Raw genomic sequence first — 22,174 nt, forward strand, 5'->3', positions numbered from 1 at the left:
GTTCTGGGGACATCAAGGCTGCAAAGTGAATGGCGGCTGACGAGATGCCACACCCCACTCATTAAAGTCATTCACTGTCTAACAACCCTTGCCCTCTGTGAGCTGAGATCAAGTCAGAAAATAACAGGCCAAAAAAAGTTGTAGGGGTGGAGGAAAATACCACTGTGGGTTTTTTTAAAAAAGAATTATGGTGAAAAAAGGAACACTAGAATTGCTCATAATCACGCCATCTCTTGAAGTCCTCTTTCCCTGAGCCCATACAAGCCTGTTCTTGCCTCCTGCAGAATGTGAGGTCAAAGCAATGAGCCATTCAAAGCTCACCCATCCGAATTATTTGCAGCCTTTCAGTATATATATGTATGCCCTGATGTTTGTCTATAACTCTTCCATAGAACACAGACACCTCTTCCTTCTGTTCTCCTTGCTTGTTCAACTTGGTCAGCTTACTGGTGCAAGGAAAAGGCAGGGAATGAGAGTCAGGTTCTGTCTCAAGGGACCAGGACTGCAAAGTTTGATTGATTACAGCACTGAATTAACCAATTACAAAAGTAAAGAGTTGATGGATTTACTTCTGAGTAGAGACGGTTAGGCTTGTGCTATAAGTGTGCACAGGATTGCAGTCAAAGTGTGAGTTTGGGTGGGGGTTCTTTAAGCAGAACACCAATAGTGAAGGCAAACTTGATTTATTACTACCAAAGAAGCAGGCAGGACATTATATCAAACAAGAGAGTGGCACAGAGACATCAGTGTATTTCTGTTTGTTGTTCACTTGATTCATAAAACTATTATACTTCAGTTTATTTATGGACATGTTGAAGAAGAGCAGAGGCAGAGAGGTGCATGCATGGTACCTTGGACAGAAGAAAGTCAGGCGAACTAATTCCAGTGTACTGGAAGAAGCAAAGATCACTAGTGTCGAAACAATGATTCTTCAACATTTCAGTCATCCCACAATGAGTTTGCATAGGACCACAAATCACAGGGCTAATGGCTATCTGTATCCACTCATAAAGCACTACTTTCCGCCCCAGAATCTGCAGCAGGCAGATCTAATACTAATGTAGTCCTCTTCGTTCCACCAAACTGTGTGCATTGTTGTCTTAGCACTTGACCCAGCTGCTTCAGTACCATTTTGTTAAGGTTTCTCCCACCCCCTTTTTCTTTTCTTTTTGCTTCGCTTGTCCAAAGGTCATTGAACTCAGTTAATGATAATATATAGGCAGGGCTTTTTCTCTCCCTCTTTCCCCGGCATTTGAATTAACCCTTTGGTCTATAACTGAGGGAACATGGGCTGCTTCCAGTGGTACCGGGAGCTCAAATTGGTTTCTGTACACTTAATAGGAGAAAGAAGCATCTACCATTTGCTATGTGTGTTTATATTCTGGGAAAAGTCCTATATCCCTCCTGGAGAACTAGCGTGTGAGAATTGCAAGCCTTCTGTTTGCTGTGGGTGGGTGTGCTAAGAAGTGTACTATTAATTTTAAGAATGCTTCCAAGCCATCATTCACACCAGTAAGGTGAAATTTGTAGAATTAGATTATATATCTATATATAAATATAGCATATTTATAGCTGGTGAGTTGTTGGGATTTTTTCTTAGTTCTCTAATAGGGCTTTAATTGATAAACTGCAGGTGTCTGATACATTAATTATAAGGCTCAGATATATTCCTTTTCAGATGATTTCCCCTAGTTTCTTTGGGGGGGGGGTCATAGAATATTGTTGTGTTTGCTTTTCTTTTTGAAAAATCATGACCATAGTATCTGCCAAGTTTGCTTTCAGTGCCCAGATATTGCAAAGATCTTTCAGAAGCTAAAATTTTATTTCTAATCCTTCATGTTGCTGATACTGTGATTAGGTCATCTGTGTGCAGCACATTCTGAACTTCTGAGTCATGTAGAGACAGACTTGTAATATTTCAAGTGAGTGAGGTATATAGAGTGAATGGTGTCATCAGAGATCTCAGTCAAGACCTAGGCTATGGTCTGAAGGCACATAAAGTCCACTCTCTTGCTGAAGCTAAGCAAGTTTGGATCTGGTCAGTGCCTGAACTTGTGGCTTCCTAGAAATTCCATGTATCACCAACTTAAGTTCCATGATGGAAGGTAAATCTCACTTCATTACCATATCAAGGCTTTAGAGGCCCCTCTGCTGAAACACAAGGGGGGGCGGAACGTTAAGACAGCTATTATGCTAGTGTCGTGTTATGATGTCATCACAGACGAATACAGCATCATGATATTTAGGATGGATACATTTACTCATAATTCTCTCCCTGCATTTGAGGCAACAAGTTCAACCCAATCTCACCCATGTCTAAGCAGAAACAATTCTCACTGGTTTTAATTTAAATTACTCTCAAGTAGGATTTCAGCCTTAAGGAGAACCATAAATTTATTTAAAGATTTTTTTCCCAATTACAAGAGTGCAATAAGTGCATTAACGAGCATCTCTCACACACACTCATTTTAAATGCAACCACCAATTTTCACTTTGGGTTATCAAAGAACAAACACAATCAGTATTTCACAGATTTGTATTATCTTTGCTATTACCTTCAAAACTTGATTTCTAAAAGGAAGAAAACTTGAGTCTAGCAGGCTTTTTAAACACCCACTTTTTAGAATCAACTTAAAAAAAAGAAACCCAGGAAATTTCCCCAAGAAATCATCTGTGAAATTAGGGTGTCCTTTTACAAGCAATTGTTGTGTCGATATATCCCTTAATACATGGTATGTTTATTTTTGTACCATTTTAGTCTGAAGCAGGTGTACAATAATAAAAAAGGAACCCACAGAAAATAAAACAAAATGCAGTTGATTAAACCAGAACTCTGCCCCATGCTCCTTTGGAAGAACAAGCAGGATATAAATTTAGCAAGAAATAAATCAATAATTTTCATGCTTCTTTAAAATAACAAGAAATGGAGAAACATTGGTAATCACATCTATAATAGCAGAGGGCTGAATACTGCCAGCCTCCTGATTCAGCTTCTAGCCAAGGTTGGTGCATGAAGCGGATAAAGCTTCATTCTCACTTGCTCTGGTTTGCTCCCCCTCCCTCAGGCACGCACCCCATGATTTTCATTGAGTACCTGTTGTAAATTTGCTGTTCAGGGATTCACAGGGTTATTTTCCTTTATTATAGCACAACAACCCTGTGAGTTCGGTCCTGAGAGCCTGCCCCTCGTTGTCAAGGCCATCACACCCAAACTCAAAGTGGTCCTCTCTTCGCAAGCTCTTTGGAGAGGAAAGCCAAGATACAAACTGCTGCCGGAAGAAAGCTGCACCTGTTGAACTGTTGCCTGTCACGCAACCGTTAACAGCAAGGGAAGCAGTGCCATAACCCTCAAATATTTTGGGGGGGGGGCAAAGGGATCTCATCCCCTAGAAGTTGGGGGTGCTTATATGATTTTTTTACTCCGAAGGAAGTCTGTGGTCTCCGTCGAGGCAGGCAGGGCAGAACGCGTCACCTTCTCTCTCTCTCTCTCTCTCTCTCTCTCTCTGTGTGTGTGTGTGTGTGTGTGTGTGTGTGAGAGAGAGAGAGAGAGAGAGAGAGAGAGAGAGAGAGAATGAATGTGTAAGAGAGAAAAAGTGGGGGGGGACTGTGAGTGTGTGAGAAAGAGAAAGAAGGTGTGAGTGAGTGAGTGAGTGAGTGAGTGAGTGAATGAATGTGTGTGTGTGTGTGTGTGAGAGAGAGAGAGAGAGAGAGAGAATGTGTGTGTGTGTGTGTGTGTGTGTGTGAGAGAGAGAGAGAGAGAGAGAGAGAGAGAGAGAGAGAGAGAGAGAGAGAGAGAGAGAGAGAGAGAAGAGAGGTGGAGCAGAGCGGAGCCCAGCTCCCTCCCCGAGCGCGCCTGCCTTTAGGACCCAGCGGCGCCGGCGCGCCCGCCCCTCTCTCGCCCCGCAGCACCTGCCCGGCCGGCGGGCGCTCTCTGGCAGGCTGGCTGGCTGGCTCACTCCGCGAAGCGCTGCTGCCACGATGGTGCAGTTGCTGTTGCAGCCGCGCGCCGGGCGCTGCTCCTTGTGGCTGGGCTTCGGGCTGGCGCTGTGGGCGTCTCTGCCGGCGGCCCGCGTGGCGCTGCCCGAGGTGCTGTTCATGTGCTCGCCCTGCACCGCCGAGCGCCTGGCCGCTTGCGCGCCGTCGCCGCCCGTCTCGTCGGGATCCGAGGGGGACGCGTGCCCGGAGCTGGTGCGGGAGCCCGGCTGCGGCTGCTGCCGGGTGTGCGCCCGCCTCGAGGGGGAGCCGTGCGGGGTCTACACGCCGCGCTGCGCCTCGGGGCTCCGCTGCTACCCGCGTCCCGGCGCCGAGCTGCCCCTGCAGGCGCTAGTGCAGGGCCAGGGCACCTGCGCCCGACGGAGCGACGCCGCCGAGTACGGCGCCGCCAGCGCCGAGCACCGAGCGACCGGTGAGTGGACGGGGCGCCGGTTCCGCGCGGGGGGCTTTGGGGGCAACTAGGGCGTCAAATGAACTCCCGCCCTCTGAGCATGTGCAGTGTGCTCCCCCTCTCTCCAATTCATTGTAGAGATCTATTTTATTGCTGCTATCTCCCACCTTTTCCCCCCGGAGAGCTCAGGGCGGCGCGCACGGCTCTCCCCCTCCCCATTTAGTCCCCCCAACAACCCTGTGAGGTAGGTTAGGCAGAGGGGCGGAGACTGGCCCCAGACATCCATTTGAGCTGAGTGGGGAGTCAAGCCGTGTTCCTACCCGACACTCTAACCACTACACTACCCTGACTCTACCCACTAGGCTTGAAAAGACGTCGGACTTACTTCGAACAAGGGGTGTCCCAGGTATTGTTATGAATCGACCTAATAACAATGTATTTAAGTGAGTGCTTTTGTCATCTCTGAGGATCCCGTGTGGGAAATTGGCTGGCCAGGGTAAACTAGCTGTTGGGGCAGCAAGCAGTAGAAGAATCTGGTGTGAAAGGATATCAAGAGTCAAGAGTTGAACTAGTGAGCAGACGCATTATTGTGCAGGGACGGGGAGGGAGGAAGGCACGGGTAGCAATGGGCGAACACAAACATTGGGGAATTTGATGTGGGGTGAATGGGAGAGGAAGGCCTTAGTTTGGGTGAATTTGACAGGTGTGGGGCTGGATCTGAGGAACAGACTTCCTATTGTATGCAAAATTAAAAGAGCCAATGTGCGGTATGTATTATGCAAAAATGAAGATACGGCAATAGAGTTCTGAACTATTAGTAACTTCATATTGATGTAACAATTTTAATATGTAACTGTGTTTTTGTAACTGTTTAAGATGTACATTGTTGCTTCGGTGTTTCGTACTCCACTTAGAAACATTTTTAACACATAGAAACTGAATAATCCACTCTACCCTATCAAGACTGTAAGTGAGATGCCTTCTATTTAACTACCGTACTTTCCTGCGTGAAAAGTTGCATGCAAGTGTGCTCACAAAAGCCTTCGTCAAACTTTCCAACATAGCACGCTGGCTTTTTAAAGGCAAGATAGTGGGGAGAGAGCAGCAGCAGCAACATTCCAAAATATGGTCCATCACAATTCTGCCTGTTGGTTCTGTGGCACAAAGATCCTCAAGAGCTACTTTACAGTCTTAAATTGCAGTCCTGGCTGCTGTGAGCGCACAGATATTACTCCGCTGTGTCTTGCGGGGTAAAATGTGAAGTGTGAATGAAAATTATATATCTTTTTTCATGCAGTGGACATGTGTTTAAGAGCTGTCCTCCTGTGGCACCCTGACTCATGTCCTTGGGAATGTTTAAGAACATGATTTGCCATTTTGATGTTTGTGATGTACCTGTGGCAGACATATGAAGCAGCCGGAGGCAACACTGCCTGAGTTTAACTTTCTTTGGTCATCAACTATTAACTTCCCTTGTCTAAGCAGCTAAAGCTATAGGCCAGGAATGGGAAACCACTCCACCAACTACATTCAGCATGACCAGTGGTTAGGGATGGTGGGAGTTCCTCAATTGGAGGAACAAAGGCTCCCCATTTCTGCTGTAGAATGAAATCCAATGTTACTCATTCTCAGAGCAGACCCACTGAAATCAGTGGAATAACTCAAGTCCATGGGTTTCAATGGGTCTACTTTTGAGTATGACTGAGTTGGATATCACCCATTATGTCCTGGGGGGTCCTGCAATTGATTGCTTATCAATTGATTGCAGTAGCTCCTACCCCTTGGCATAAGCAGCTAGTTGCAGTGACATTTTAACTCACGCTGACCAAAGTAGAGAATGAAGGGTTGCATGTGTGGGTCTGCATCTCTCATATTTATGGTTTGAGGTGGGAAGAAACTCTCCTAAAAACCAGTGTGTAAAATATAGGTATAAACACACAGCTTCTGTCTGACATAGGCCATCTTCACCTACAATAAGTACTTTGTCATAATCTGTTTCCATAATGAGTTGTTGACTGTATAATTATCTCAGACGTTTCTGAATATATATGTGTGGACTCACTTAACTTTTCACACACATACACCACACTCACAAGCCTTCCTGTTGGAAAAGTAAACTTTAAATTCAGCAGGACTCGCTGAGGGTAAATTATCATAGCTGAGTGCTAGGGGATCTGACTTGTGTTCAGAAGTTCTCAGGTCGAATCCCTGGTGTCTCAAAGTAGAGCTGCCAAAAACCCAGGAGAGCCTCTGCAAGCCAGAGTAGACAGTATTGAACTAGATGAATGAACCAATGGTCTTACTCGGAAACACAGGAAGCTCCCTTATGTTGTGTACTTAGTATTGCAGCATGAAACAAAATGAAACTTTTCTACCTGGGCTCTGCTCTGCATAGGGTTCAGAAAACGATGAGCCTTACGGAATAAAAGGAATGTGGAGTCAGAACAGTGGGGGATTGGATGAATGTGGATTTTGGATTGGACTATTTTTCAGCTATAATAAGTGGTTCACCTTAACACTTTGTTTCATTGGTGTTGCTCAAATTAGCTTCTTAAATCCTTTTGTAGCAGTTTCCCTGATAACACTTTCAAAAAGCACACTGACAGCTTTCTCCATGCACCTCAATATTGTCCCGAGAGATGGTAGATAGAAATGCAGGACATAACCATATTAGTGTAGTGATAAAAGTGAGGAACTCTGATATTTAAAACCGGAGAGGTCTAGGAAAGCAGCAAAACAAGCTCAAACCATTGAACCACAGAAAGCAGGACTCCCATCAGATAGGCTAAGATTGTAGTGAGTTTTTGGAAATGGTTTTAATCTTCGTTTAATTAAGTTAACTTTTCAACCGGGGGAAAAAAAACTTCACATAATGTTGTTTGTTCAGTATTGCATTCCAATACAATAAAAAATGAGTGTGTGATGGGAGGTTTTCCATGATAAACAGAGATGGCTAACTGGGGCAATTGGTCTTTGCTGAATTCAAGTGTGGAGAGAGGGGGGGGATAGCTTAAGATCATTCTCGGGAGCGCATGTGAAATTATTCTGAAACATACTCTGGCATGTTCTCATCTGTCAAAGAGCAGATTTTTAAAAATTTATTTGCACAGAGCAGGTTGGGGTAGAAAAATCCTTCTCTTGACTGGGGATTGGAATGCAAAACTTGTATGCAATTCCTAAATTAAGGGGTTGGCAACTTTTATTTTGTCCCTGATGAGAGTCAGGAAGGTTGCCCAAGTGAAACAAGGAATAAGACTGAGAATTCTCCTGCTGTGGGCTTCGGTATTGTTTAATCTTCCACTGAGGTCTGGGCTGCCAATCCAGAAAAGGCTGTAGGCAGAAAGAAATACAAATAATCCACAGCAAGAAACGGATGCTGTTGCTGATTGCAAAAAAGGCTGTGGGTATTCTGGGGAATGTTGGAATGAAAATATCAAGTCTGTGCAAATCAAACTGACGGGCCAAATAGAGCTGTACCCTTTTGGGGTCCAGTTTTATAAAGTCTTAAACCTTCACTTCTCCCCATGAAGTTACTCAGTGCCAATTAGATTGACTGAGGTAGTGTCTCGATGCTATTTTGAGTGGATTTCCTTCCTCACTTCTGCTAACAAGCAACTGCAGGCATGGGTAGATGCAACCAAGAGTCATTGCCAACTGTTTTCAGTACAGTGGTACCTCGGGTTACAGACGCCTCAGGTTACAGACTCTGCTAATCCAGAAATAGTACCTCAGGTTAAGAACTTTGCTTCAGGATGAGAACAGAAATCACCTTGTGGCGGCAGTGGGAGGCCGCATTAGCTAAAGTGGTACCTCAAGTTAAGAACAGTTTCAGGTTAAGAATGGACCTCCAGAATGAATTAAGTTCTTAACCCAAGGTACCACTGTATATTCTTCCAAATTCAATGTGTAAAGAGTCCATGGGTTTCATTCTAAGTTCCTGAATGATAAATATCCATTTGGCAATTGACCCCAGACCTCAAAGGACTGTCTGTAACTCTCATCCTTGCTGACATAAACACAACTTGCTGAATGAGGACCCGGCAATTTTTTATTTGAAGTTTCAGAGGCTAAAGGCTGCTGACTGCTTATTCTGTTAACTCATCAATGTAGGAGAATACTCATTTCTGAAAATAGACTAAAATATGTTGTGAAAACCAGGATACATGCACCTGGTTCCTGGAGAGAGCAACCAGGAACCAGGAGGAACTAGGAACTGAGGAAGCTGTGTAGCCTGGGAAGAGCTGCAAGGGCTAGACCTTTACTGGACAGAGGGGCCACATTTGTCACTCATATCTTGGATAAGCATGTGATTATCCTCAATTATCCTTGAGAATTCATGTGTTCAGTTGGGGGTTAGATCATTTTCATTAGAAGAAGAGGAGGAGGAGGAGGAGGAGGAGGAGGAGGAGGAGGAGGAGGAGGAATAGTTTGGATTTGATATCACGCTTTATCGCTACCCTAAGGAGTCTCAAAGCGGCTAACATTCTCCTTTCCCTTCCTCCCCCACAACAAACACTCTGTGAGGTGAGTGGGGCTGAGAGACTTCAAAGAAGTGTGACTGGCCCAAGGTCACCCAGCAGCTGCATGTGGAGGAGCGGAGATGCGAACCTGGTTCCCCAGATTACGAGACTACCACTCTTAACCACTACACCACACTGGCTACCTTTATGCAATGACCATTTTTGGTATCTTCAAACAGTAATGATAAGTTTGGCTACCATAGTCTCTATAGCAATAGCAAAGGTGAATGCTACCTGGGAGTTAGCCCCAATGAACTTGAAAAACCCTGAGTCACCTTTGTGGCTGTGGTAGGGACTAACTTTGCAATCCACAGCCAACTCCGCTCGTACTTTCAACAGACTTGCGAAAAATGAAGATGTTGCTTATTTATGTATTTACAATGTTTCTGTACCACCCATTAACGGGTGTTCTCTGGGTGATTCACAAAAGTTAAAGCCATGACGTACAGAAATGGAACATAGACATAGAACTGAGGAACAGCAGAAAGTCAATGGGCAGTGTCTAAACCCTTGCCAAAGGATGAATGAGTAGGGATAGGATGAGAAAAGAAGTTTAGCACTGTTGGTGGAGAGAAACCCAGCCAGGTGGTCAGTCTGTCCATCCTAGAGGTCCCTAGTCTGTCCATGGGAAGTGTCATGGTCTAATCTGGGGTGTCTTTTGGGTGGTCTTGAAACCCCTTGATCAAAAGCTGCCTTGTTTCCTTGTCAGTGTCCTGGCTCAGGACTCTTAACTACAACATCCTGAAGCTGGTGTAGTTAATTTTTCTCTCAGTGGACATTTGTTTGTTTGTTTGTTTTAAACTGCCTGCAAGGGGGAGGGAATAAAAAGTGCCCCCCACTTCTTCCTTGTCCAGAGCAGGCCAACAGAGCTTTGGAAGTTATTTATGTTTCGCCGCTTAAATCTCCATCTCACTTAGGATTGCTCTGCAAGGCAACTGGGTGAGAACTAAAATTAATGCAGTTTACACAAGCCAGTTCCCACAAAAGTTCATCAGCTAACATAACATTGAAAATGAGGAATGTGCACATCAGTAGGGGAACACTTCAGGGATCCTGAACTCTTCAGTTATTAGCCGTTGATATTGGATGCTGCAGAACTGGGCTCCATAAACCTATTTGACAGAATTTCTCAAGGTTTGAATAAAAGGATTGTATGTGGCAATTTTATTGTAAACCCCCCCCCCATCCCCAACCCCACACTTCCTTCCATTTGTTGCGGAAGTATTCTTGTTAGGTCCCCCCCCCTTTCCTGTTCTCTCACCTTGTTAACTTGATTGATCATCCTCTGTTCCTCCCTGGAGCACCTTCTTAGTGTGCTTTTACACATCTGATGTAATAAAGTGTTGCTGCAGATGTTCCAGAGGCAATAAATCAGCTAGTCCCCAAGAGATCATAGGACCATCACCTCCTAATGCACAGTATTTCTGTGGAGTGGATAGGGTGTTACAGCTTTTCGTTTGTAGGGTGTGTTTGAGTTGCCGTTCTGTCTCTGCTTTCAATGTTTCCCAAGTTATGGAGCACTGCTAACCGGTCAAGATCCTGGCAGTATTTTATTGCTATTGGAGCTGTCACTGAAATTGCCGCTATCACAGCCTGTTTTGCACTTTTCCAGGAGTAGCACTGGTGTAACAGAATTTTGGAATGGTGGGAAGACCTAGAACCATTTCTGACCATTCCACAGAGACTATCCTTAGAAAGACAATTCAGATGCTCCTTGATTTTGCAAAGGCAGAAAGAATTACAATGCTGGTTATTTAAAACTACAAGCGCAGCTAATAAATATCAAGCAAGCAACTAACTGAAATAAATAGAGGCTTTTTATTCATGTGGCTGTCTTTCTGTGTGGGTGCTATATAACTGTGGACTTTGGGAAAATATTTTGCAAGGCTTTAAACTTTTTTCTTGCCTTTTAGCAGATGTTCTGCTCTCTCCTTGTTTCAAACATGCCTTGCTTCCTTTTCTTCTAGATTGGAGGTGGGTGTTAACTGAACCTGGTATTGCCAAAGGGGGCTGTTGGAGCTTCTGGACTGTGGAAAACCATAAGCGGTTTGATGGGGCTTGAGTACAGACTAACAATTTGGGATGTGTTTGTGAGGAGTGTGAGATACAGAATGCATTTAAAATTAAATTCTGTAATAATAAAAACCTGCCAATCTGTGCTAGCACAGAGTCTGGAACAGCTATATCAGTTTTCCTTGCCAGACCTATAACATGACTTAAGACAGGGATGGGGAATCTGTCGTTGGACTCCTATAATTCCTGCTCATAGACCATTCAGGCTGGGATTGATAGGAGTCTGAAGGCCAGCAATATTGTGAGGACCACAGGTTAGCCACCCCTGCTGTAAGTGATGGTCCAAAGTTACCCAGTGTTTCCATGACTATGCTGGAAGTTTTATTCAGGTGTGTTAGTGCCATAATTCCATTTAGTCCAGTACTCTTATCTCCAGCAGTTGCTGAGCTTGGGAAGCTTACAAGTACAGGGCAATATTGCATAGTATGTGGATTTAAGTAAGACGAAGTAAATAAGAGGAAATAGAAATGCGAAGAAGATAGGAAATGTAATTAGAAAGCTATCTAGGGGGAAGGGAGGAAGGAGTAGACTCGAAAGAGTCAGAATATATGTGAGGATAAGAAATGTTGATGTTCTTTTTAATGAAATGGAAAACTAATAAATATTATTGGGGGAGGGGGGAATACAAGTCCAAGGCAATTAAAAACAGCCACTTCCTGATAGTTTGTCTCCAGCATCTGGTCACTAGAGATATATTTGATAATGGATGTTGCATTTATCTGTCATGGCTACTGCACCTATCTCATCCTTCCATGAGTTTGTCTAATCCCAAGCAATGTTATAGCACAAGATGCTTAGGATCTATGGCATCTTATTGATTAGTTATTGCTGTCCTAAGCAATGGGTTCTGCACTTTTGAAATGATCTGATTTGAGCAATTTGAGACCTTAAAAAAAATATTAAAGATTTTCTTGGTTTACAAAAGTACGTGCATTGTCTCTTTTTTCAGGTTGTATTTTCTACAGATCAGTTATATTTCTTTTGAGACATTAGTGTTGTACACAGTATAAGGTTGGGGAAGGAGGGGGGGGGTGGGATGGTAAAACTTATATTCTTTTACTTAGTGTGTGTGTGGAGTTTAGCTCTCCCCTGGTATGAAGAGGAGTTAAGAAGACTTGTGACCTTGCCTGGAATTTAGCCTTTGGCCTGATGCAACATTAGTTCAGTACAGACGGTTTTACAAGTTCTGCTAATGGAGATTTCAGTAATTGCAGTGCCCTGATCCATGGGGTTCATGTTACACGAGCATGTTTGGGCTAGGACGAGGCACAGGATCATCCTTCTCTTTGAAACGAGAACAACTTTTCAGGCATGAGAGAAAATCTGAAAAGCAAAGTGCCTTTTTTAAAAATAGAATTTGAAATTGATGCCGAAATGTGACACTAGAAAAACATAGATAGAATAGATGTTGCTTCATTTTATAATGCCCTGCTCAGATTTAACACATGTGGTGGCACTTCACAGAGACCAGTACTTTGATACCTAGCAGTACAGTTGCAAAAGGTTTGGATGTTTTTCCTGGACCTAAACATGGAGTACAGAGAGAGAAGTTTTGTGCCTGTTGTGGGGTTCTTCATCCTGTCTTGAAAATACTTATTTACCTTTAACCTTTCTATTCTCGTTATGCATCTTTGTTTTCCCTATCTAGTGCGGTTTTATAATCCACAAGAAACATGATTCTTTGTTCCCAGAAGCTTTCGCTTGAACCGGATCAATGCTGATGTGTGTGCCTGCTTGGTTTTGGAAGTTTCCATTCATACAAAATCTCTACATTGCAGAAATTTTGTGATTTTTTAAATAAACATTTTCTTAGAATCTAACAATATGACTGAACCACCCATTATAGCTAGAGACAGGTTTTCATTATTAATGACCTTGCCTTTATATGAATGACTCATTCAGTTGGTTATTGAACAACAATTATATATGTCACAGCTAAAAATTGGCCGCTGTTTCTTTAATGCTAAAAGAACTAAGCTGGTAGTGTTGATGTGTATACAGTTGGTCGGTCATTTCGCAGATAAAGACTTTTAAGAATAAAAGCAGAAAATACTCTTCAAGGATACTCTCTTTTATGCCAACAAGGGTCCAAGGACCAGGCTGAGGAGACAAAGGAAGTCAGGACCTTTGCTTTTTTCAAACACTGATAGGTTATGGGCCCAGAGTTTCTGAGCATGTACAGAGTACAAAACAACTGACAGCATCTCACAAGGGAGCTGGTGAGTTCTGGTGGTGGCCAGTGGCTGTGTGTTGGAGCAGTTGGTGGCAAGCTGTAACTGTCTGCAGTGACGCTGGAGCAGCTAGGATCTGAGGATCAGGAAAACTCTCAGCGTCAGCTACTGGAACAGTTTGAACTGCTAGAGGACCACAGTAGGTGACTCACAGAGCAGCTACATCGGTTGCAGAGCCAGGCGGGACCTGAGGGCCAACAGAGGTGGCAGCTAGAAGCCGGAGAGTGCCAGCCAGGAAAGTCCGGTCAGACTCTAAAGAGAGAGTCAGGAGAGATTGCTGGAAGCCCCACTGAAGGGGCTCAGCAAGCATCAGCAGAGATGGCAGATTTCCAGTCTTCCCAAGTTGTAATTACAGTGGTACCTCGGGTTACATACACTTTAGGTTACAGATGCTTCAGGTTACAGACTCTGCTAACCCAGAAATAGTGCTTCAGGTTAAGAACTTTGCTTCAGGATGAGAACAGAAATCGTGCTCCGGTGGCGTGGCAGCAGCGGGAGGCCCCATTAGCTAAAGTGGTGCTTCAGGTTAAGAACAGTTTCAGGTTAAGAACGGACCTCCGGAACGAATTAAGTACTTAACCCGAGGTACCACTGTATCGGGGGAGACATTTTTTTTTTTTACTTCTCTCAGAAAGCAACTGGCTGAGTTGGTCGATAAGAATGCAGCAGTTGCTAAGGAGAGATGGACTATGGGACTGTGTTGAGACTGAGGTGTTCATAACAGACTCTGCTGAGAAAAGACGGCTGGATGAAAGGGCTCGTGCCCAAATTATGCTGTGTTTGAGCAACTCTCAGTTATTGCATGTAGCAAATGCCAGCCCAGCGTTTGAGTGCTGGAATTTAGTAAGGGCAATGCATGTCAGAGACACTGCTGGAACCGTAATTTCTCTGACCAGAAGGCTGTTCAGGACTGTTATGAAAGAAGGTGAGAGTTTGGCAACTCATCTTCAAACGCTTAAATCTCTGTTTCTTCAACTACAGCAGAGAGGTAAGCATTATGATGAGACTGACCAAACATACATTATCCTTTCAAGTTTGCCTGAAAGTTGGTTGCCCGTGATTAACAGCATGGAGGGTATGAGTCCCCAAGATCTGACCCTTGAGTATGTGGTTTGAAGATTGACCGAAGAAGCAGAAAGGAGGTCAGATAGATAGGCTGAACTCCAAGAGTGGAGGAGTTACAGATAGATAGGCTGAACTCCAAGAGTGGAGGAGTTACAACGTTGAGCAGAAACTGCCAATGGAGCAACGCCAAGATTTGGACTTGGCCATGGCAGTGAGGAGATACTATAGATGCAGCCAACCCGGGCATCTCCAGTGTCAATGCAGGGCAAGACTTCCAGGAGACGACGTGGAGCAGAGACAGCAATAAACACAGAAACGTAAGCAGAAGGGGTTCTCTACAAGGAAGAAGAACACGTGTTCTGCTCAGCTTGTGTCTGCATTTTCTCAAGAGGAGAGGAAGATACCTTGAGGAACGTGGTTGCTGGACTCTGGCAGCAGCAGGATTATCTGCAACAGTCGGGAGGACTTTAAGACCCTGGAGAAGCCAGTTGAAGGAAAAGACTCGAACTATCTTGCTGATGGTCCTAGAAGCAAGATTGATGGCCAGGGAACATGTTTCCTGCAGTGCTTGAGCACTACTCTACCAGAGACTCCGTTTGTCAGCAGTTTGGACTATTGTTTACTGTCTGTAAGCTGTTTGAATAATGCAGGGTATAGTGTTAAGTTCACGCAGGATGGTTGTCTGATAAAGAATGGAACACAGATATGTAGCCATGCAAAGATGGAAAATGGGTTATATGTAATGCAGGACAAGCCTGTTAAACAGCCCAGGTGGTTCAGGAGAATTTGCCAGTTCATAAGGAGTGTGTACATGAACTACATAGAAAACCGGGTCATGCAAATTTTCATGTGCTTTCAGAGATGCCAAAGGTATGCAAGAACCTAAAAGTAAATAGCTGTAACTGTTTCCTAGATTGCAATGTATGTAAAATGGCCAAATCTAAGAGGAAGCCTGTGGCTTCTAAAAGTGACAGAGTATCTAAAGAGGTTTTAGAACTTGTCCTTTGTGACCCTTTTCCAAAGAAGACTGAAGGGGGCACCAGATATGCTTTTCTGGTAATAGTTGATAAATCATGTTTTAGTTGGTTGTTTTTGTTAAAGCAGAAATTTTGTTAAAGCAAAGTGTTTCCCCACATTCAGAGAATGGGTTGCCCAAGCCGAAAAGCTCTTCACTCGCCCTGTTGTGCAGTTGCAAACAGATGGGGTGGGGAATTTTTGAACAAACAGTTTGGGGCATGGTCGCGACGTAAGGGTGGTCAGTGTTAGTGTTGTGGTGTGGGTTGGTTGCTTGGTTAGAGAAAGTTGGTAGTGTTGATGTGTGTACAGTTGGTTGGTCGTTTTGCAGACAAAGACTTTGAAGAATAAAAGCAGAAAATACTCTGCAAGGACACTCTCCTCGTGGACTCTTTTATGCCGACAAGGGTCCGAGGACCAGGCTGAGGAGACAAAGGAAGTCAGGACCTTTCCTTTTTTCTAACATCTTGCACATATGTAAAGGGTTACAAAGGCCCCTTTCTGTAGGGTAGAACTAATGTCCTCCTGGGTATGCTGTCCTGAATTTCCATCAACTTTGAGGGAGCCAGATCCTAGTCTAATCACTAAAAATGTGATCCATTGATATTTCAGATAAAAGAGAGATTCCTGTAGCATTTACCCATTGACATGACATACTCACCCAGTTCTAATTATATCCTTGAGTTTGCAGCAGTCTCTCACAATTGCATACAAGTTTGTTCCTGTGCTGAAGCATTTCTAAACTCATTGGCAGTTCAGTGAAGCTTCCTTTATAGAATTGTTCCTATAAGCAGAAACATTTTAATACTGGGAAAGTTGAGGCAAATGTCTCTCTCTTTTTCTCTCTCTGAAAAAAATCTTACATTGAACTGAGCTCTGGCATCGAAAGAGAGTTCCAGTCATCTGTCCTGTGACTGAATCTTAGTGGTCCTTTTTTAAGAATTCAAACAATATGCAGTGGTACCTCAGTTTAAAAACAGTCCAGTTTAAGAACAATTTGATTTACAAACTCGGCAAAACTGGAAATAGTGTCTTGGTTTGAGAACTTGAATCCAAACAGTAGAAGAGCACCGGCAGTGTGAGGCCTCATTAGGGAAAGTGCGCCTCAGTTTAAGAACGGTCTTGGTTTAAGAATGGACTTCTGGAACGGATTAAGTTCGTAAACCGAGGTACCACTGTACCTGCATATGTAACTTGTGATGATAGCTCTGCACACACCTTTTGCCTTGAGGCTCACAAATTATGACATAAAGACTGTTTTCCATCTTACACTGTTGCTGCTTGATATAAATAACTGGTTCTAGCAACACCACAGAACAAGTTTTGAATATACTGATTCCCAAGTAATGTGAGTTTGTAGAGATTAGATAGATAGATGATAGATAGATAGACAAGCAGATAGTTGTGCTTTATTTCTGGCACAGGAAGCCCACGTGTGTGTGTGTGTGTGTGTGTGTGTGTGTGTGTGTGTGGCCAGCATGACCATTTTATCCCAGCCACATCCACCTGCCTTGCACCTGTTGACAGATGCAGACTAAGTAATGTTGTGGTTGTTACGGAATAATCAGTGCCAAATGCCATCCTCACTTTCTGTAGGAATCTTCCTTTGCATGTGCTGCTTGATTCAAGCTGCTCCTGCAAAGGAAGAAAGTGCACTCCTGATTTCTCTTCTGAAGTTATTTCACCTGCCCCCCTCCCCCGGTCAAAAGAGCTCACGATCCTGCCTGATAGCCAGATCCTGTTTCCCCGCCTCTGATCTATCTTGGTTCAATCTACCTCAGAGCTCAAGTGAGTGAAGAAGGAAAGTGACTTTGCATTTATGGAACACATGGCAAGCCTCCCACATGCCCCCTCCTCCTGAAAGGATGTGCTCACACCTTACTCCGTGTAGCTGGCTTTCCGCAGTTCCCCTCCATCTGGTGCTTTTCTATTCAGAGTCTGGCACAGGGCCACTGAAAAAGGCAACCCATAGCAACAGAAAAGGAATGTATAAAAAGACTTCTTTAACAACACCCCCAAATTGTTCTTGTAAAATCAGGCAATCTAGACTACTGTAACTTCTTCCCACCTTTGGTTTCCATTAAGGCATGTGGGAACAGGAAATGGCAAATCCCTAGCACATGCCTTATCAAAGTGGTTTCAGAATAATGTTAGACCATTGAGATTGCAAGCAAAGTCCTACTGGGTCAAGCCAAAGGCACATGTAACCCAGCATCCTGGGTTGGGTAGAATGCAGAAGGTCCCAGCTCCAGTTCCCATCATCTCCAAGTGAGACTGGGAGTGTCCCATGCTGGAAATCTTCAAGTGTTGTTGCCACTCTGTCAACAACATTGAGCCAGATGGGCCAATGGTCTGATCCAGCAGAAGATACTATCTATGTTTCTGTGTTGTCCTGGGGCCTATCAAAAGCCAAATGCAGGACCTGAGCACCACAGTGCTGAATCAGTAAGCATTACTGCAGAATTGGATTGAGCTACCAGAACTGAATAGCAGATTTCAAGCTTGTGGGGTGACCAGAATCCTAAGAACCAATTCCAAGAATTTTGCAGACCTAGAGATACAGTCATACCTTGGTTCTCGAATGCCTTGGTACGTGTATGTTTTGGCTCCCGAACACTGAAAACCTAGAAGTAAGTGTTCCGGTTTTCAAACGTTCTTTGGAAGCCGAATGTCCGATGAGGCTTCTGTGGCTCCCGATTGAGTACAGGAAGCTCTTGCAGCCAAGCGGAAGCTACACCTTGGTTTTTGAACAGTTCCGGGAGTCAAACAGACTCCCAGAACAGATTAAGTTTGACAACCAAGGTACCGCTGTAATGTCAACACTTCTTCCTGGTAGGAATCTTGATGCAACATGTCAAGAGTGTGATTTGGTTGGGACCCCATGCAATATCAGAGTGTGAGCCAGCCCAATATTATTTTTTTATTTTGTATACTGCCTTATACTCATGGGTCTATACCTGCAATAGGATTTTCTTATCCTTTAGCACATAGTGACGGACTGGCATAAATAAATGCCTTCAACTCCAATTCTGATATTAAAGAGTGGTGTCAACTAAAGAACACTTTGAGTGGACCTTTTTAGACTTGCCTGACCTTGTTGAGACTAGATCTTGGTGTCAAGATCAACAGAAATCCAGCTTAATTTCTGTAGCCGTTCTTGTTGTTAGTCACGTACATGAGCTGACCTTGTGCATGTCTCTGTACTAAAAATCACATGAAGGTGAATTTGTGGCTGAATTCTCCATGTAGTAGGCATGCCTGTATTGCAAAGACACACCCACTACAATAAGAACTCCTTCATAAGAGGATTGTGGAATTGGCTGCACCATTATAACTATGAAACTGCTTTCTACTGAGGGTGGCTGCAGAAGAAGAAGGGGAAGAGAATCGAAGCACAAAGCCTATTCACAGAGGCCAAGCCACAATCGAGCAATTGCATCTGAATCAGACTAAAGTTGCACAGTCCGGAGACCGCAGCGTGTCATCATATAGGGTTAGTAAACGGCAAGGGTCTCTCAGAGAAAAGTATTTCTAGTGATCATAATTTGGGGCGGAATTATCACTGATTATGGCAAGACATCATCTGGAATGTTATCCCACTCCATATAACGGGATCCAGTTTCCACCCAAGCAGATTTTGGCCAACCTGAGGAGCTAATAGTTATTCATTCTTTATTGGTCAACTTCACACAGTGTGGCTCTCACTCATCCACTGGAACAGAGGGAGGCAGAAGCAGCTCTACTACTTACAGAACAATGGAATGAAGCACCACACATTTTCTCTACTGTCTGTAGAACTGCAGACTTATCTCTTTTTCTTTTTTGGCCCCTACGAAAGAGAGCGAAGTACCAGTGGGCCAGTTAATTCCCTCAATGGGTGATGCACAGTATGTCTAGATTCTGGGTCAAACCCTGCTATCCAAAGAGTATGGTGATTCTACCTTTGGCAAATAGTATAGTTTATAGTATGGTTTTTGTTTGTTTGTGTGTGTATCATAAGAGAGGCAACCCAATCCCACTTGTGTGCTTACTTGCTAGTAAGCCAGTGGGACTTGCTCCTAAGAAACAGTGTTTAGGATTGCAAGTCCAGTGAAAATAATTTCTTTTAACAGAACAGTAATATTTTAAACTAAATTCTTTTGGGTTTAGGGAACGGAGAGAAGCACTGATGATTTCCCTGACTTGTGCTTGTTTCTATTATGTATTTTGCATTCTCATTTTGCATTTTTATATTGTGAATAGCCCTGTGATCTTCAGATGAAAGACAGTATATAAATTGAATCAACCAATCAATTAATTAATTATAATGGTGATGGTGATGATAACATCACCCAAGTGATGCACAACCACTTAAATTTATTGGGAAATTGTCTTCGCCTCAGACCACAGAACTCATTTTAACCCCTGTAATCTATGTTTGGCTGTTTCTTTAATTAAAAAGGAAAATAAGTCTTTTCTCACTTGCTTTCCCTCAGTCCTCCCTTTCCAGACAACATAAAATTACAAGCCCTTTACAATTTACCACTCCTGTTGCATCCTGGGGGATCTCTCTCCAGATGTTCCTGACCGCGGTTGCAGGGATGCTAAAAAAAGAAAAGGAGCTGCCCTCCCATAAACCTTTAATTGATCCTTTTATTCTTCTAACACATGTTGGAACAGGACTTTGAAAGAGTTTAGTCAGTACCGCATGACTGCCCATCCTGCGGGAAGATACAATCGGTGAAGCTCTTAGCTTATATGTGCTTAATTTATAGCAAAGGTGAGAGCGGCTTCACCTACCCTTCGGGCAACATCTTGCCTTGATGTAGACGAGCGAGATGAGTGTCTTCCTTGTGAATCTGCAGCTCAGAGCCATGATTCAGTGTAAAGTTATGTCTCTAATAAAAGAGAGGGCTGTTTTGTTTTGTTTTATCTTGGAGGTGCAATTACTTTAGAGGCTGATGGGGGTAAAAAACAGCCCACAGGTAATAGAATATATATGTTACTGTGGAATACTTCTGCACCTAGGAGGGAATTATGCCAGGTTCAGTCCAGGTAGGACAATACTGTGTTTGATTGGCTAATGGTCTGCCTCTGTATAAGATGGTGTTCTGTGTTCTTTGAACAGCTTGGGCAATTTCCCTGCATAGGGCATTGAGCCGAGGGGGACTAATAATAATAATAATAATAATAATAATAATAATAATAATAATAATAATACCTATATTTATATGGGTACCTACTCAAAGTGAGGGGGAACACAGTAAATTGTGCCCTTCCTCAGGGTGCCATATTACCAAAATCCACCCCTGCTGACAGTAACCTCATTAAGTGACTTATCTGATTTAACTTTCATAATTTTATGGCCCCTTGTGGGTTTCCAAATCTTTTCAGTTGTTGAAACTTTTGAATTATCAGCTCCAAGGTGTGTGTGGTGTGGGTGTTTAAACTGGGAGATTTCTCCCTTTCCTCCAGAGCAACAGCTTGTCTTTGAGCAGCAAAAATGTTCCAGCTGACTTCAAAAACAGCACAGGGGTAAAGAGAGAGAAAGAGGGTAAATGTTTAACTTTCATTTCTTCAGTAACAAAACAGGGTAGGATGTTAACTTAAACTACAGCCGTTCCCCTTCTCTCATATAATGAACTGCTGCTCCCTATGGGAAAGCAGACAAGGCTCTTGAGAAACATAAGCTTCTGATGCAGACATCGCTGTAACAATCCTCCACAAAATGCCATCAAGTGGGCTTATTGCAAAGGTAAATGGCCTTCATCTAGGTCTAATGAAGAAGGCTTTCATATACATTGGCTGTAATTTTCACATGCTAAAAGAGCCTTGTTGTGTTTGTGTTTTCATTCAGTATCAGCCACCCTGCGATGGCTATGGAAACACTGGATGGCACCAATGCCAGTCCTCAGAGCAGACATAGTGGAGTTAATAGACACGACTAAGTTCCATCCACTAATTTCAGCAGGCCTACTCTAAGTAGGATTTAGGAAATTTTGAGGGTTGCCCGAACTTCCCTTCATGTTTCTGCAGTGTGCTCAAGCTTGGGGACAAAGTACTTGCAAAGCTGCCACGGGATCCCAATCTAGGATGTGACCCTGACACTTTTCTACTAAAAACAGGGGGAGAGAACCTCTGTAAAAGTACAATTTGCTCCAAACAGCATCTTCGGGGCATATAGAGACCAGGGAAAAGGTGATATTTAAGCAGGAAACAGCCCTTGGGGCCCTGATCCAGATCCAGAACCTGTTCCAGATCAGAGCTCTGCAGCTGCTTTTTCCTCAAACGAAGAGGCTAAGTTTAAGCATCCCATTTTCAAATATGCCGACAACATAGGTAAAGGTAAAGGAACCCCTGACCATTAGGTCCAGTCGTGGCCAACTCTGGGGTTGCAGGGCTCATCTCGCTTTATTGGCCGAGGGAGCCGGCGTACAGCTTCCAGGTCATGTGGCCAGCATGACTAAGCCGCTTCTGGCGAACCAGAGCAACACACGGAAATGCCATTTACCTTCCTGCCAGAGCAGTACCTATTTATCTACTTGCACTTTGACGTGCTTTCGAACTGCTAGGTTGGCAGGAGCAGGGACCAAGCAACGGGAGCTCACCGCATCGTGGGGATTCGAACCGCCGACCTTCTGATCGGCAAGTCCTAGGCTCTGTGGTTTAACCCACAGCGCCACCCACATCCCATGCCGACAACATAAAGTATATTAAAAGAGCACAAGTAAGAGTCCTACTAGAACAGACCAAAGGCTTATCTATCTCAGACTCCTATTACCCACAGTGACCAGCCAGATGCCTATGGGAAGCCCACAAGCAGGACATGAAGAGGGCAATTGCCTCACCTGCTGCTGTTTTGCAGCAACTGGCGTTCAGAGACACAATGTCTCTGATTCTGGAGGTAG

At 43.8% G+C, this 22,174-nt stretch overlaps 1 protein-coding gene across 2 annotated transcripts in view; it reads left to right on the forward strand.

Moving 5' to 3' along the window:
• The first annotated feature begins 3,947 nt into the window (after positions 1-3,947).
• Positions 3,948-22,174, forward strand: part of IGFBP2 (insulin like growth factor binding protein 2) — a 69,054-nt gene continuing 50,827 nt past the window's right edge. Inside the window, exon 1 of one of the 2 annotated variants that reach the window (XM_081853313.1) lies at positions 3,948-4,405. In XM_081853313.1, the coding sequence (XP_081709439.1) occupies positions 3,979-4,405 (427 nt within the window). In that variant the 5' untranslated portion in view covers positions 3,948-3,978. The remainder of the gene's footprint in view (positions 4,406-22,174) is intronic. The other variant, XM_081853314.1, reaches the window with a different exon arrangement.

This window comes from Podarcis erhardii (genome assembly GCF_964252035.2).
Source record: "Podarcis erhardii genome assembly, chromosome: 1".
NCBI classification, from domain to species: Eukaryota; Metazoa; Chordata; class Lepidosauria; order Squamata; family Lacertidae; genus Podarcis; species Podarcis erhardii.